General features: G+C 53.5%; 1 protein-coding gene across 1 annotated transcript; it reads left to right on the forward strand.

Annotated features, from left to right (window-relative positions):
* Window positions 1-4,124: 4,124 nt before the first annotated feature.
* LOC140399650 (uncharacterized) lies at window positions 4,125-12,302 on the forward strand. The gene is made up of 3 exons (XM_072489192.1): window positions 4,125-4,958; window positions 7,504-7,573; window positions 10,923-12,302. Exons 1-3 carry the CDS (start codon window positions 4,767-4,769, stop codon window positions 12,125-12,127), a joined length of 1,467 nt encoding a protein of 488 aa, XP_072345293.1. The 5' UTR covers window positions 4,125-4,766; the 3' UTR covers window positions 12,128-12,302.
* Window positions 12,303-15,132: the final 2,830 nt, after the last annotated feature.

Genomic DNA, 15,132 nt, shown 5'->3' on the forward strand with positions numbered 1-15,132 from the left:
AGGGTCCAGAGGAGGTTCACAAGAACGATCCCCGGGACGAAGAGCTTGTCGTACGAGGAAACGGTCGAGGACTCTGGGTCTGTACTCGTTGGGAGTTTAGAAGGACGAGGGGGGGGATCTTATTGAAACTTACAGGATACGGCCAGGCCTGGATAGGACGTTTCCACTTGTAGGAAAAACTAGAAGCAGAGGGGACACAACCTCAGACTGAAGGGACGATCCTTTCAAACAGAGATGAGGAGGAATGTCTTCAGCCAGAGGGAGGTGAATCTGTGGAAGTCTTTGCCACAGACGGCTGTGGAGGCCACATCACTGAGTGTCTTTAAGACAGAGATAGATCGGTTCTTGATTAATAAGGGGATCAGGGGTTATGGGGAGAAGGCAGGAGAATGGGGAGGAGAAAATATTAGCCAGGATAGAACGGCGGAGCAGACTCGATGGGCCGAGTGGCCCAATTCAATAGGGCACGGTTATTATAAATTCAATGTGAAATACTTGAACTCAACTCCCTCAGGGAAATGTGGGCATCTGGTCCGAGATCCCAACAAATATAAATAATTATCGACAAGACAACTATTCACTTTTATTTGACGTATTATTCGAACAAGGAAATGTTCATTTGCAGAATCCTTGAGAGGGAAGGATTTGTATGGTGTGGGGGAGAAGGTTAACGGAAAAATGGGATACAATGTCCAATCAAACATCTCCCTTCCAACATGGTAGTCAACATAGCTCGGGTTTTGTCTCAATCTTTGCTGGGAATCGGAAATCTTCCCTTCTATGTGTCGGACTGGATTATGGAGCTCAAATCCTAGAGTATAGACATCTCCCTCCGACAGTGCGGCGCTCCCTCAGTACTGGCAACGGGGAGAGTGTCGGACTGGATTATGGAGCTCAAATCCTAGAGTATAGACATCTCCCTCCGACAGTGCGGCGCTCCCTCAGTACTGGCACCGGGGGGGAGAATCGGCCTGGAATATGGAGCTCAAATCCTAGAGTATATACATCTACCTCCGACAGTGCAGTGCTCCCTCAGTACTGGCACCGGGGGGAGTGTCGGCCTGGATTATGGAGCTCAAATCCTAGAGTATATACATCTCCCTCCGACAGTGCGGCGCTCCCTCAGTACTGACACCGGGGGGAGTGTCGGCCTGGATTATGGAGCTCAAATCCTAGAGTATAGACATCTACCTCCGACAGTGCGGCGCTCCCTCAGTACTGGCACCGGGGGGAGTGTCGGCCTGGATTATGGAGCTCAAATCCAAGAGTATATACATCTCCCTCCGACAGTGCAGCGCTCCCTCAGTACTGGCACCGGGGGGGAGTGTCGGCCTGGATTATGGAGCTCAAATCCAAGAGTATATACATCTCCCTCCGACAGTGCAGCGCTCCCTCAGTACTGGCACCGGGGGGGAGTGTCGGCCTGGATTATGGAGCTCAAATCCTAGAGTATAGACATCTACCTCCGACAGTGCAGCGCTCCCTCAGTACTGGCACCGGGGGGAGTGTCGGGCTGGATAACGGAGCTCAAATCCTAGAGTGTATACATCTCCCTCCGACAGTGCAGCGCTCCCTCAGTACTGGCACTGGGGGGAGTGTGGGCCTGGATTATGGAGCTCAAATCCTAGAGTATAGACATCTACCTCCGACAGTGCAGCGCTCCCTCAGTACTGACACCGGGGGGAGTGTGGGCCTGGATTATGGAGCTCAAATCCAAGAGTATATACATCTCCCTCCGACAGTGCAGCGCTCCCTCAGTACTGACACCGGGGGGAGTGTGGGCCTGGATTATGGAGCTCAAATCCTAGAGTATAGACATCTACCCTCCGACAGTGCAGCGCTCCCTCAGTACTGGCACCGGGGGGAGTGTCGGGCTGGATAACGGAGCTCAAATCCGAGAGTGTATACATCTGCCTCCGACAGTGCGGCGCTCCCTCAGTACTGGCACCGGGGGGAGTGTCGGGCTGGATAACGGAGCTCAAATCCGAGAGTGTATACATCTACCTCCGACAGTGCGGCGCTCCCTCAGTACTGGCACCGGGAGGAGTGTCGGCCTGGATTATGGAGCTCAAATCCTAGAGGATAGACATCTACCCCCGACAGTGCGGCATTCCCTCAGTACTGACACCGAGGGGAGTGTGGGCCTGGATTATGGAGCTCAAATCCTAGAGTATATACATCTACCTCCGACAGTGCAGCGCTCCCTCAGTACTGGCACCGGGGGGAGTGTGGGCCTGGATTATGGAGCTCAAATCCTAGAGTATAGACATCTCCCTCCGACAGTGCGGCGCTCCCTCAGTACTGGCACCGAGGGGAGTGTCGGCCTGGATTATAGCGCTCAAATCCTAGAGTTTGGACATCTCCCTCCGACAGTGCAGCGCTCCCTCAGTACTGGCACCGGGGGGAGTGTCGGCCTGGATTATGGAGCTCAAATCCTAGAGTATATACATCTCCCTCCGACAGTGCAGCGCTCCCTCAGTACTGGCACCGGGGGGAGTGTGGGCCTGGATTATGCAGCTCAAATCCTAGAGTATATATATCTCCCTCCGACAGTGCAGCGCTCCCTCAGTACTGGCACCGGGGGGAATGTCGGCCTGGATTATGGAGCTCAAATCCTAGAGTATAGACATCTACCCCCGACAGTGCAGCGCTCCCTCAGTACTGGCACCGGGGGGAGTGTCGGCCCGGATTATGGAGCTCAAATCCTAGAGTATAGACATCTCCCTCCGACAGTGCAGCGCTCCCTCAGTACTGGCACCGGGGGGAGTGTCGGCCTGGATTATAGCGCTCAAACCCTAGAGTATAGAAATCTACCTCCGACAGTGCAGCGCTCCCTCAGTACTGGCATCGGGGGGAGTGTCGGCCTGGATTATGGAGCTCAAATCCTAGAGTATATACATCTACCTCCGACAGTGCGGCGTTCCCTCAGTACTGGCACCGGGGGGAGTGTCGGCCTGGATTATGGAGCTCAAATCCTAGAGTATAGACATCGCCCTCCGACAGTGCAGCGCTCGCTCAGTACTGGCACCGGGGGGAGTGTCGGCCCGGATTATGGAGCTCAAATCCTAGAGTATAGACATCTACCCCCGTCAGTGCAGCGCTCCCTCAGTACTGGCACCGGGGGGAGTGTCGGCCTGGATTATGGAGCTCAAATCCTAAAGTATATACATCTACCTCCGACAGTGCGGCGCTCCCTCAGTACTGGCACCGGGGGGAGTGTCGGCCTGGATTATGGAGCTCAAATCCTAGAGTATATACATCTCCCTCCGACAGTGCGGCGCTCCCTCAGTACTGGCACCGGGCGGAGTGTGGGCCTGGATTATGGAGCTCAAATCCTAGAGTATAGACATCTACCCCCGACAGTGCAGCGCTCCCTCAGTACTGGCACCGGGGGGAGTGTGGGCCTGGATTATGGAGCTCAAATCCTAGAGTATAAACATCTCCCTCCGACAGTGCAGCGCTCCCTCAGTACTGGCACCGGGGGGAGTGTCGGCCTGGATTATGGAGCTCAAATCCTAGAGTATATACATCTCCCTCCGACAGTGCAGCGCTCCCTCAGTACTGGCACCGGGGGGAGTGTTGGCCTGGATTATGGAGCTCAAATCCTAGAGTATATACATCTCCCTCCGACAGTGCAGCGCTCCCTCAGTACTGGCACCGGAGGGAGTGTCGGCCTGGATTATGGAGCTCAAATCCTAGAGTATAGACATCTACTTCCGACAGTGCAGCGCTCCCTCAGTACTGGCACCGGGGGGAGTGTGGGCCTGGATTATAGCGCTCAAATCCTAGAGTATAGACATCTACCTCCGACAGTGCAGCGCTCCCTCAGTACTGGCACCGGGGGGAGTGTCGGCCTGGATTATAGCGCTCAAATCCTAGAGTATGTACATCGACCTCCGACAGTGCAGCGCTCCCTCAGTACTGGCACCGGGGGTAGGGGAGGCGAGGAGGGGGAGGGTTGCTGTCCCTGTTTGAGTTTAAGCACTCCTTATAAAGGCCCTGCGTGTAATCCCATTTCACAATGGCTGGCTATTGCCCAGCAGAGGGGTCACAGTGGGGGGGGGAGGGGGGGTGGGGGGGGGGGGGGGGGGGGGAGGAGGAGGATCACAATTTGACCGTGTTGAATCAACGTCAGTCGCTCACCCTGAGGGAAGAGGGAGCGAGAGAGAGAGAGACAGACAGAGAGAGAGACAGAGAGAGAGACAGAGAGAGAGAGACAGAGACAGAGAGAGAGAGACAGAGACAGAGAGAGAGAGAGAGAGAGACAGAGAGAGAGAGAGAGAGAGAGAGAGAGAGACAGAGAGAGAGAGAGAGAGACAGAGCGAGAGAGACAGAGAGAGACAAAGAGAGACAGAGAGAGACAGAGAGAGACAGAGAGAGAGAAAGAGAGAGAGAGAGAGAGGCAGAGAGAGAGACAGAGAGACAGAGCCAGAGAGACAGAGAGAGACAAAGAGAGACAGAGAGAGACACAGAGAGAGAGAGAGAGAGACAGAGAGAGAGACAGAACGAGAGAGACAGAGAGAGAGACAGAACGAGAGAGACAGAGCGAGACAGACAGAGCGAGAGAGACAGAGAGAGAGAGAGAGAGACAGAGAGAGACATAGAGAGAGAGACAGCGAGAGACAGAGAGAGAGAGAGAGAGACAGAGAGAGAGACAGAGAGAGAGACAGAGAGAGACAAAGAGAGACAGAGAGAGACAGAGAGAGAGACAGAGAGAGAGAGACAGAGAGAGATTTCCTTGCCTTTAGCCATTAGCGAGTTTAGACATGGCCTTCACGCTGCCCTGGCGCATCCCCAACATGGCCACCCACGGCCACCCTTGCTCGAAGGCGTCGGGAGACTGCTGCCAGTATGTGGGCCAGGTCATCGTGATCATTCTGGGTACAGTTGTGGCATTGCAGATCACCATTAACACGATCTGGATGGTGAGGGCCACTATACAAGACCTGACGTGGAAAGTAAGGAAGAGAGAGACTCGTGAATCAATGGGTCAAACCTGGGGAGGGGCCCTACCCACCCTGGGGACCGTGTCGAGGGAGCTTTCCTCTGTATCTAACCCCGTGCTGTACCTGTCCTGGGAGTGTTTGTTGGGGACAGTGTCGAGGGAGCTTTACTCTGTATCTAACCCCGTGCTGTACCTGTCCTGGGAGTGTTTGATGGGGACAGTGTATAGGGAGCTTTACTCTGTATCTAACACCGTGCTGTACCTGTCCTGGGAGTTTGATGGGGACAGTGTAGAGGGAGGTTTACTCTGTATCTAACCCCGTGCTGTACCTGTCCTGGGAGTGTTTGATGGGGACAGTGTAGAGGGAGCTTTACTCTGTATCTAACCCCGTGCTGTACATGTCCTGGGAGTGTTTGATGGGGACAGTGTAGAGGGAGCTTTACTCTGTATCTAACCCCGTGCTGTACCTGTCTTGGGAGTGTTTGATGGGGACAGTGTAGAGGGAGCTTTACTCTGTATCTAACCCCGTGCTGTACCTGCCCTGGGAGTGTTTGATGGGGACAGTGTAGAGGGAGCTTTACTCTGTATCTAACTCCGTGCTGTACCTGTCCTGGGAGTGTTTGATGGGGACAGTGTAGAGGGAGCTTTACTCTGTATCTAACTCCGTGCTGTACCTGTCCTGGGAGTGTTTGATGGGGACAGTGTAGAGGGAGCTTTACTCTGTATCTAACCCCGTGCTGTACCTGTCCTGGGAGTGTTTGATGTGGGCAGTGTAGAGGGAGCTTTACTCTGTATCTAACCCCGTGCTGTACCTGTCCTGGGAGTGTTTGATGGGGACAGTGTAGAGGGAGCTTTACTCTGTATCTAACCCCGTGCTGTACCTGTCCTGGGAGTGTTTGATGGGGACAGTGTAGAGGGAGCTTTACTCTGTATCTAACCCCGTGCTGTACCTGTCCTGGGAGTGTTTGATGGGGACAGTGTCGAGGGAGCTTTACTCTGTATCTAACCCCGTGCTGTACCTGTCCTGGGAGTGTTTGATGGGGACAGTGTAGAGGGAGCATTACTCTGTATCTAACCCCGTCCTGTAGCTGTCCTGGGAGAGTTTGATGGGGACAGTGTAGAGGGAGCTTTACTCTGTATCTAACCCCGTGCTGTACCTGTCCTGGGAGTGTTTGATGGGGACAATGTAGAGGGAGCTTTACTCTGTATCTAACCCCGTGCTGTACCTGTCCTGGGAGTGTTTGATGGGGACAGTGTAGAGGGAGCTTTACTCTGTATCTAACCCTGTGCTGTACCTGTCCTGGGAGTGTTTGATGTGGGCAGTGTAGAGGGAGCTTTAGTCTGTATCTAACCCCGTGCTGACCCTGTCCTGGGTGTGTTTGATGGGGACAGTGTCGAGGGAGCTTTACTCTGTATCTAACCCCGTGCTGTACCTGTCCTGGGAGTGTTTGATGGGGACAGTGTAGAGGGAGCTTTACTCTGTATCTAACCCCGTGCTGTACCTGTCCTGGGAGTGTTTGATGGGGACAGTGTAGAGGGAGCTTTACTCTGTATCTAACCCCGTGCTGTACCTGTCCTGGGAGTGTTTGATGGGGACAGTGTAGAGGGAGCTTTACTCTGTATCTAACCCCGTGCTGTACCTGTCCTGGGAGTGTTTGATGGGGACAGTGTAGAGGGAGCTTTACTCTGTATCTAACCCCGTCCTGTAGCTGTCCTGGGAGTGTTTGATGTGGGCAGTGTCGAGGGAGCTTTACTCTGTATCTAACCCCGTGCTGTACCTGTCCTGGGAGTGTTTGATGGGGACAGTGTAGAGGGAGCATTACTCTGTATCTAACCCCGTCCTGTAGCTGTCCTGGGAGAGTTTGATGGGGACAGTGTAGAGGGAGCTTTACTCTGTATCTAACCCCGTGCTGTACCTGTCCTGGGAGTGTTTGATGGGGACAATGTAGAGGGAGCTTTACTCTGTATCTAGCGCCGTGCTGTACCTGTCCTGGGAGTGTTTGATGGGGACAGTGTAGAGGGAGCTTTACTCTGTATCTAACCCCGTGCTGTACCTGTCCTGGGAGTGTTTGATGGGGACAGTGTAGAGGGAGCTTTACTCTGTATCTAACCCCGTGCTGTACCTGTCCTGGGAGTGTTTGATGGGGACAGTGTAGAGGGAGCTTTACTCTGTATCTAACCCCGTGCTGTACCTGTCCTGGGAGTGTTTGATGGGGACAGTGTAGAGGGAGCTTTACTCTGTATCTAACCACGTGCTGTACCTGTCCTGGGAGTGTTTGATGGGGACAGTGTAGAGGGAGCTATACTCTGTATCTAACCCCGTGCTGTACCTGTCCTGGGAGTGTTTGATGGGGACAGTGTAGAGGGAGATTTACTCTGTGTCTAAACCCGTGCTGTCCCTGTCCTGGGAGTGTTTGATGGGGACAGTGTAGAGGGAGCTTTACTCTGTATCTAACCCCGTGCTGTACCTGTCCTGGGAGTGTTTGATGTGGGCAGTGTAGAGGGAGCTTTAGTCTGTTCAATGAAATGACTACAGCACTGTCCCATTTGCCCCTCAGGCTGTTCCCCGGCTCCGTCGCCTCATGGGGTTTTGCTGGAATTTCCGAATTCATAGAAGATCGTCCAAAAGTAAGTGACCGTCAGATTCTTAACCGACTCATCGCAAAGTCTCTCTCTCCCTCTGGCCTGCTCCCCCACTGCACCTCTCCACGGTCCATGTCCCAGCCTCCATCTTTCACCCAAGGGAGCTCCCTGGTCGCTGCAATGCGCTGAGTGCAAACAGGCTATTCGACTGCAACGGGCATCGTTACACATTGCAGATTTCCAAAATCCCTATTTCGCCGAACATCATAACAAGGGCCGTCCGACAGCGATCAGGAGCAGGAACCCTGGCTGATTTCCCCCCTCTCTCTCTCTAACCCAGGGATCACTGGACAGTGATCAGGAGCAGGAACCCTGGCTGATTTCCCCCCTCTCTCTCTCTAACCCAGGAATCACTGGGCAGTGATCAGGAGCAGGAACCCTGGCTGATTTCCCCCCTCTCTCTCTAACCCAGGGATCACTGGACAGTGATCAGGAGCAGGAACCCTGGCTGATTTCCCCTCTCTCTCTCTAACCCAGGGATCACTGGACAGTGATCAGGAGCAGGAACCCTGGCTGATTTCCCCTCTCTCTCTCTAACGCAGGGATCACTGGACAGTGATCAGGAGCAGGAACCCTGGCTGATTTCCCCTCTCTCTCTAACGCAGGGATCACTGGACAGTGATCAGGAGCAGGAACCCTGGCTGATTTCCCCTCTCTCTCTCTCTAACCCAGGGATCACTGGACAGTGATCAGGAGCAGGAACCCTGGCTGATTTCCCCTCTCTCTCTAACCCAGGGATCACTGGACAGTGATCAGGAGCAGGAACCCTGGCTGATTTCCCCTCTCTCTCTAACCCAGGGATCACAGGACAGTGATCAGGAGCAGGAGCCCTGGCTGATTTCCCCTCTCTCTCTAACCCAGGGATCACTGGACAGTGATCAGGAGCAGGAACCCTGGCTGATTTCCTCCCTCTCTCTCTAACCCAGGGATCACTGGACAGTGATCAGGAGCAGGAACCCTGGCTGATTTCCCCTCTCTCTCTCTAACCCAGGGATCACTGGACGGTGATCAGGAGCAGGAACCCTGGCTGATTTCCCCTCTCTCTCTAACCCAGGGATCACTGGACAGTGATCAGGAGCAGGAACCCTGGCTGATTTCCCCTCTCTCTCTAACCCAGGGATCACTGGACAGTGATCAGGAGCAGGAACCCTGGCTGATTTCCCCTCTCTCTCTCTAACGCAGGGATCACTGGACAGTGATCAGGAGCAGGGACCCTGGCTGATTTCCCCTCTCTCTCTAACGCAGGGATCACTGGACAGTGATCAGGAGCAGGAACCCTGGCTGATTTCCCCTCTCTCTCTAACCCAGGGATCACTGGACAGTGATCAGGAGCAGGAACCCTGGCTGATTTCCCCTCTCTCTCTCTAACCCAGGGATCACTGGACAGTGATCAGGAGCAGGAACCCTGGCTGATTTCCCCTCTCTCTCTAACCCAGGGATCACTGGACAGTGATCAGGAGCAGGAACCCTGGCTGATTTCCCCTCTCTCTCTCTCTCTAACCCAGGGATCACTGGACAGTGATCAGGAGCAGGAACCCTGGCTGATTTCCCCTCTCTCTCTCTCTAACCCAGGGATCACTGGACAGTGATCAGGAGCAGGAACCCTGGCTGATTTCCCCTCTCTCTCTAACCCAGGGATCACTGGACAGTGATCAGGAGCAGGAACCCTGGCTGATTTCCCCTCTCTCTCTAACCCAGGGATCACTGGACAGTGATCAGGAGCAGGAACCCTGGCTGATTTCCCCTCTCTCTCTCTAACCCAGGGATCACTGGACAGTGATCAGGAGCAGGAACCCTGGCTGATTTCCCCTCTCTCTCTCTGACCCAGGGATCACTGGACAGTGATCAGGAGCAGGAACCCTGGCTGATTTCCCCTCTCTCTCTAACCCAGGGATCACTGGACAGTGATCAGGAGCAGGAACCCTGGCTGATTTCCCCTCTCTCTCTAACCCAGGGATCACAGGACAGTGATCAGGAGCAGGAACCCTGGCTGATTTCCCCTCTCTCTCTAACCCAGGGATCACTGGACAGTGATCAGGAACAGGAACCCTGGCTGATTTCCCCTCTCTCTCTAACCCAGGGATCACTGGACAGTGATCAGGAGCAGGAACCCTGGCTGATTTCCCCTCTCTCTCTAACCCAGGGATCACTGGACAGTGATCAGGAGCAGGAACCCTGGCTGATTTCCTCTATCTAACTCCGTGCTGTACCTGTCCTGGGAGTGTTTGATGGGGGACAATGTAGAGGGAGCTTTACTCTGTATCTAACCCCGTGCTGTACCTGTCCTGGGAGTGTTTGATGGGGACAGTGTAGAGGGAGCTTTACTCTGTATCTAACACCGTGCTGTACCTGTCCTGGGAGTGTTTGATGGGGACAGTGTAGAGGGAGCTTTACTCTGTATCTAACCCCGTGCTGTACCTGTCCTGGGAGTGTTTGATGGGGACAGTGTAGAGGGTGCTTTACTCTGTATCTAACCCTGTGCTGTACCTGTCCTGGGAGTGTTTGATGGGGACAGTGTAGAGGGAGCTTTACACTGTATCTAACCCTGTGCTGTACCTGTCCTGGGAGTGTTTGATGGGGACAGTGTAGAGGGAGCTTTACTCTGTATCTAACCCCGTGCTGTACCTGTCCTGGGAGTGTTTGATGGGGACAGTGTAGAGGGAGCTTTACACTGTATCTAACCCTGTGCTGTACCTGTCCTGGGAGTGTTTGATGGGGACAGTGTAGAGGGAGCTTTACACTGTATCTAACCCTGTGCTGTACCTGTCCTGGGAGTGTTTGATGGGGACAGTGTAGAGGGAGCTTTACACTGTATCTAACCCTGTGCTTTACCTGCCCTGGGAGTGTTTGATGGGGACAGTGTAGAGGGAGCTTTACTCTGTGTCTAACCCCGTGCTGTACCTGCCCTGGGAGTGTTTGATGGGGACAGTGTAGAGGGAGCTTTACTCTGTATCTAACCCCGTGCTGTACCTGTCCTGGGAGTGTTTGATGGAGACAGTGTAGAGGGAGCTTTACTCTGTATCTAACCCCGTGCTGTACCTGTCCTGGGAGTGTTTGATGGGGACAGTGTGGAGGGAGCTTTACTCTGTATCTAACCCCGTGCTGTACCTGTCCTGGGAGTGTTTGATGGGGACAGTGTAGAGGGAGCTTTACTCTGTATCTAACCCCGTGCTGTACCTGTCCTGGGAGTGTTTGATGGGGACAGTGTGGAGGGAGCTTTACTCTGTATCTAACCCCGTGCTGTCCCTGTCCTGGGAGTGTTTGTTGTGGGATGGTGTGGGGGGATTTTATTAGTGGTGTATGTTGTGTTAATGGAGGTTTATTTGTTTGCCAGGGCTGTTGAAGAGTTTGGAGAACGCGAAGCAGATTTCTCACAGCTACTTACTGCAGTCGGTCGAAGGACACGACGTCGCGGACGGTGCGGAGGTTCTGAAGGGCCGGGAGGAGGACTGCGAGGACCTGGACGGCTCGGAGGAGCTGCCGGGCAACGAGACCCCCCCGCACCAGCACTCCTACCCCTGCTGCCAGAGGTACAGGTGCCTGGACGACTCGTCCGAGAGCCGGAGCAGCGCGGCCTGTGGGCACGGCGGGAGCCTGAGTGAGGCCTGCTCGCGGCCCTGCAGCCCTGAGCGATGGACCCGCCTGGCACGGGGCAGCCAGTCGCCCGCCCTGAGCGTCCGCTGCCAGCACCCCGCCTTCTACCGGGTGTCGGCCTGCCAACCTGCCACCCCCTCGCCGAAATCCAGCTCGGGAGGGCGAGCCTCGCCCCGCTGCCACCATGTCACGCCGGAGCCCTTTGCCTCCCGCTCCGTCTCCTGCACCCCGGATTCGCCCCTGGGCTCGGAGGGCCCCGCCCACTGCTGCCTGACCCCCGACCCCTGCCGCAGCTCCGCCTCGGCTGACCGCTCCCTCCCCCGCAGCCCCGGCCCCTACCCCGGGGGCAGCGGCGGCCGGGCGAGCCGCTCGCCGGACCGCTCGGGCGGCCGCTCGCCCGACCCCTGCGCCAGCTGCGCCCCCCGCTGCCGCCTGCCGACGGGCGACTTCCCGCGGCGGCCCGCGCCCCGCTCGCCGGACTCCTGCGCCAGCCGGGCCTCCTGCCGGGGGCGGGGGGGCCCGGCCCCCGGCCCCGAGCCCCCCGCCTCCGCCCGGGGGCGCCCCCCGGACCGCTGCCCCCCGCCGGCCGGCGCCCCCCGCAGCCCCCGCCTCCTCCGCCGCACCTGGTACCCTCCCGCCCCGCCCTGCTCCTCCTCCGCCTCCACCGTCATCCTCCTGCCCTCGGCGACCCACCGCGGGCAGCTGAGGGCCTGGGGCGAGCCGCACCCCGTCAACGAGCGCCAGCGCACGGGCAGGGTGGTCTACGACGCCCGGCTGCACAGGATCGAGAACGCCCGGGGGGACGGCGGGGGCAACGGCCGGGGCGGGGGCAACGGGGAGCCCGTGGACCCGGCCGCCCACCGCGCGTGCGCCCACAAAGATCGGCGGGGCAACGAGGGCGCCAATCGGGTTGGCAATCCCATCTGCTACACGTACCTAGAGTGAGACCTCCACCTGGGCGGCCGGGCCAGCCCAGGGGGCGGGCGGCAGGGAGACGCCCACCTTCCTCGTCCACGCACCCCCCCCCCCCTCCACCTCCACCTGGGCCCCACCGCAGGCCTCGAAGAACAGAAGTAAGAAAACTACGTGAAAACCCTTTATAAAACATTCCTTCGGCCTCGCTCCTGGAGTAGTGTGTTTCATTCGCCAGATTAGAGGGGGACCTGTGAATGTCCAGCGCTCCGGTTTCCGGAAGGGCCTCGGGACCAGGCCCCCCACGTGAAAGGTGGCCGGCGCCATCACAGAGTCGACACGTGCAGGAGTCCCCCAAGCCCACATCTCCACCCACTAACTCCTCCGAACCGTTTTGGAGACTAACGGACAACTTTGGCGTGGCCAATCCACCTAACCTGCACTTAATAATGATAATAATCTTTATTAGTGTCACAAGTAGGCTCACATTAACCCGGCACTGACGTTACTGTGAAAATCCCCTCGTCGCCACATTAATAATAACCTTTATTAGTGTCACAAGTAGGCTTACATTAACCCGGCACTGACGTTACTGTGAAAATACCCTCATCGCCACATTAATAATCTTTATTAGTGTCACAAGCAGGTTTACATTAACCCGGCACTGACGTTACTGTGAAAATATCCTCGTCGCCACATTAATAATCTTTATTAGTGTCACAAGTAGGCTTACATTAACCCGGCACTGACGTTACTGTGAAAATCCACACGTCGCCACATTAATAATAATCTTTATTAGTGTCACAAGTCGGCTCACATTAACCCGGCACTGACGTTACTGTGAAAATACCCTCATCGCCACATTAATAATAATCTTTATTAGTGTCACAAGTCGGCTTACATTAACCCGGCACTGACGTTACTGTGGAAATACCCTCGTCGCCACATTAATAATAATCTTTATTAGTGTCACAAGTAGGCTCACATTAACCCGGCACTGACGTTACTGTGAAAATACCCTCGTCGTCACATTAATAATAATCTTTATTAGTGTCACAAGCAGGTTTACATTAACCCGGCACTGACGTTACTGTGAAAAGCCCCTCGTCGCCACATTAATAATAATCATTATTAGTGTCACAAGTAGGCTCACATTAACCCGGCACTGACGTTACTGTGAAAATACCCTCGTCGTCACATTAATAATAATCTTTATTAGCGTCACAAGTAGGTTTACATTAACCCGGCACTGACGTTACTGTGAAAATACCCTCGTCGCCACATTAATAATAATCTTTATTAGTGTCACAAGTAGGCTCACATTAACCCGGCACTGACGTTACTGTGAAAATCCCCTCGTCGCCACATTAATAATAATCTTTATTAGTGTCACAAGTAGGTTTACATTAACCCGGCACTGACGTTACTGTGAAAATCCCCTCATCGCCACATTAATAATAATCTTTATTAGTGTCACAAGTAGGCTTACATTAACCCGGCACTGACGTTACTGTGAAAATCCCCTCATCGCCACATTAATAATAATCTTTATTAGTGTCACAAGTAGGCTCACATTAACCCGGCACTGACGTTACTGTGAAAATCCCCTCGTCGCCACATTAATAATAATCTTTATTAGTGTCACAAGTAGGCTTACATTAACCCGGCACTGACGTTACTGTGAAAAGCCCCTCGTCGCCACATTAATAATAATCTTTATTAGTGTCACAAGTAGGCTTACATTAACCCGGCACTGACGTTACTGTGAAAATACCCTCGTCGCCACATTAATAATAATCTTTATTAGTGTCACAAGTCGGCTTACATTAACCCGGCACTGACGTTACTGTGAAAATCCCCTCGTCGCCACATTTATAATAATATTTATTAGTGTCACAAGTCGGCTCACATTAACGCGGCACTGACGTTACTGTGAAAATACCCTCGTCGTCACATTAATAATAATCTTTATTAGTGTCACAAGTAGGCTTACATTAACCCGGCACTGACGTTACTGTGAAAAGCCCCTCGTCGCCACATTAATAATAATCTTTATTAGTGTCACAAGTAGGCTTACATTAACCCGGCACTGACGTTACTGTGAAAATACCCTCGTCGCCACATTAATAATAATCTTTATTAGTGTCACAAGTCGGCTTACATTAACCCGGCACTGACGTTACTGTGAAAATCCCCTCGTCGCCACATTTATAATAATATTTATTAGTGTCACAAGTCGGCTCACATTAACGCGGCACTGACGTTACTGTGAAAATACCCTCGTCGCCACATTAATAATAATCTTTATTAGTGTCACAAGTAGGTTTACATTAACGCGGCACTGACGTTACTGTGAAAATCCCCTCGTCGCCACATTAATAATAATCTTTATTAGTGTCACAAGTAGGCTCACATTAACCCGGCACTGACGTTACTGTGAAAATACCCTCGTCGCCACATTAATAATAATCTTTATTAGTGTCACAAGTAGGCTCACATTAACCCGGCACTGACGTTACTGTGAAAATCCCCTCGTCGCCACATTAATAATAATCTTTATTAGTGTCACAAGTAGGCTCACATTAACCCGGCACTGACGTTACTGTGAAAATACCCTCGTCGCCACATTAATAATAATCTTTATTAGTGTCACAAGTAGGCTTACATTAACCCGGCACTGACGTTACTGTGAAAATACCCTCGTCGTCACATTAATAATAATCTTTATTAGTGTCACAAGTAGGTTTACATTAACCCGGCACTGACGTTACTGTGAAAATATCCTCGTCGCCACATTAATAATAATCTTTATTAGAGTCACAAGTAGGTTTACATTAACCCGGCACTGACGTTACTGTGAAAATCCCCTCGTCGCCACATTAATAATAATCTTTATTAGTGTCACAAGTAGGCTCACATTAACCCGGCACTGACGTTACTGTGAAAATACCCTCGTCGCCACATTAATAATAATCTTTATTAGTGTCACAAGTAGGTTTACATTAACCCGGCACTGACGTTACTGTGAAAATCCCCTC

Source organism: Scyliorhinus torazame, chromosome 23, assembly GCF_047496885.1.
Source record: "Scyliorhinus torazame isolate Kashiwa2021f chromosome 23, sScyTor2.1, whole genome shotgun sequence".
Taxonomy (NCBI): Eukaryota; Metazoa; Chordata; class Chondrichthyes; order Carcharhiniformes; family Scyliorhinidae; genus Scyliorhinus; species Scyliorhinus torazame.

Coding starts and splice junctions, on each gene's coding strand:
- LOC140399650 (XM_072489192.1), top strand. CDS start 4,767: ATGGCCTTCACGCTGCCCTGGCGCATCCCCAACATGGCCACCCACGGC. Junction 4,959..7,503: donor TACAAGACCTGACGTGGAAA/GTAAGGAAGAGA, acceptor TTTGCCCCTCAG/GCTGTTCCCCGGCTCCGTCG. Junction 7,574..10,922: donor TCATAGAAGATCGTCCAAAA/GTAAGTGACCGT, acceptor TTTGTTTGCCAG/GGCTGTTGAAGAGTTTGGAG.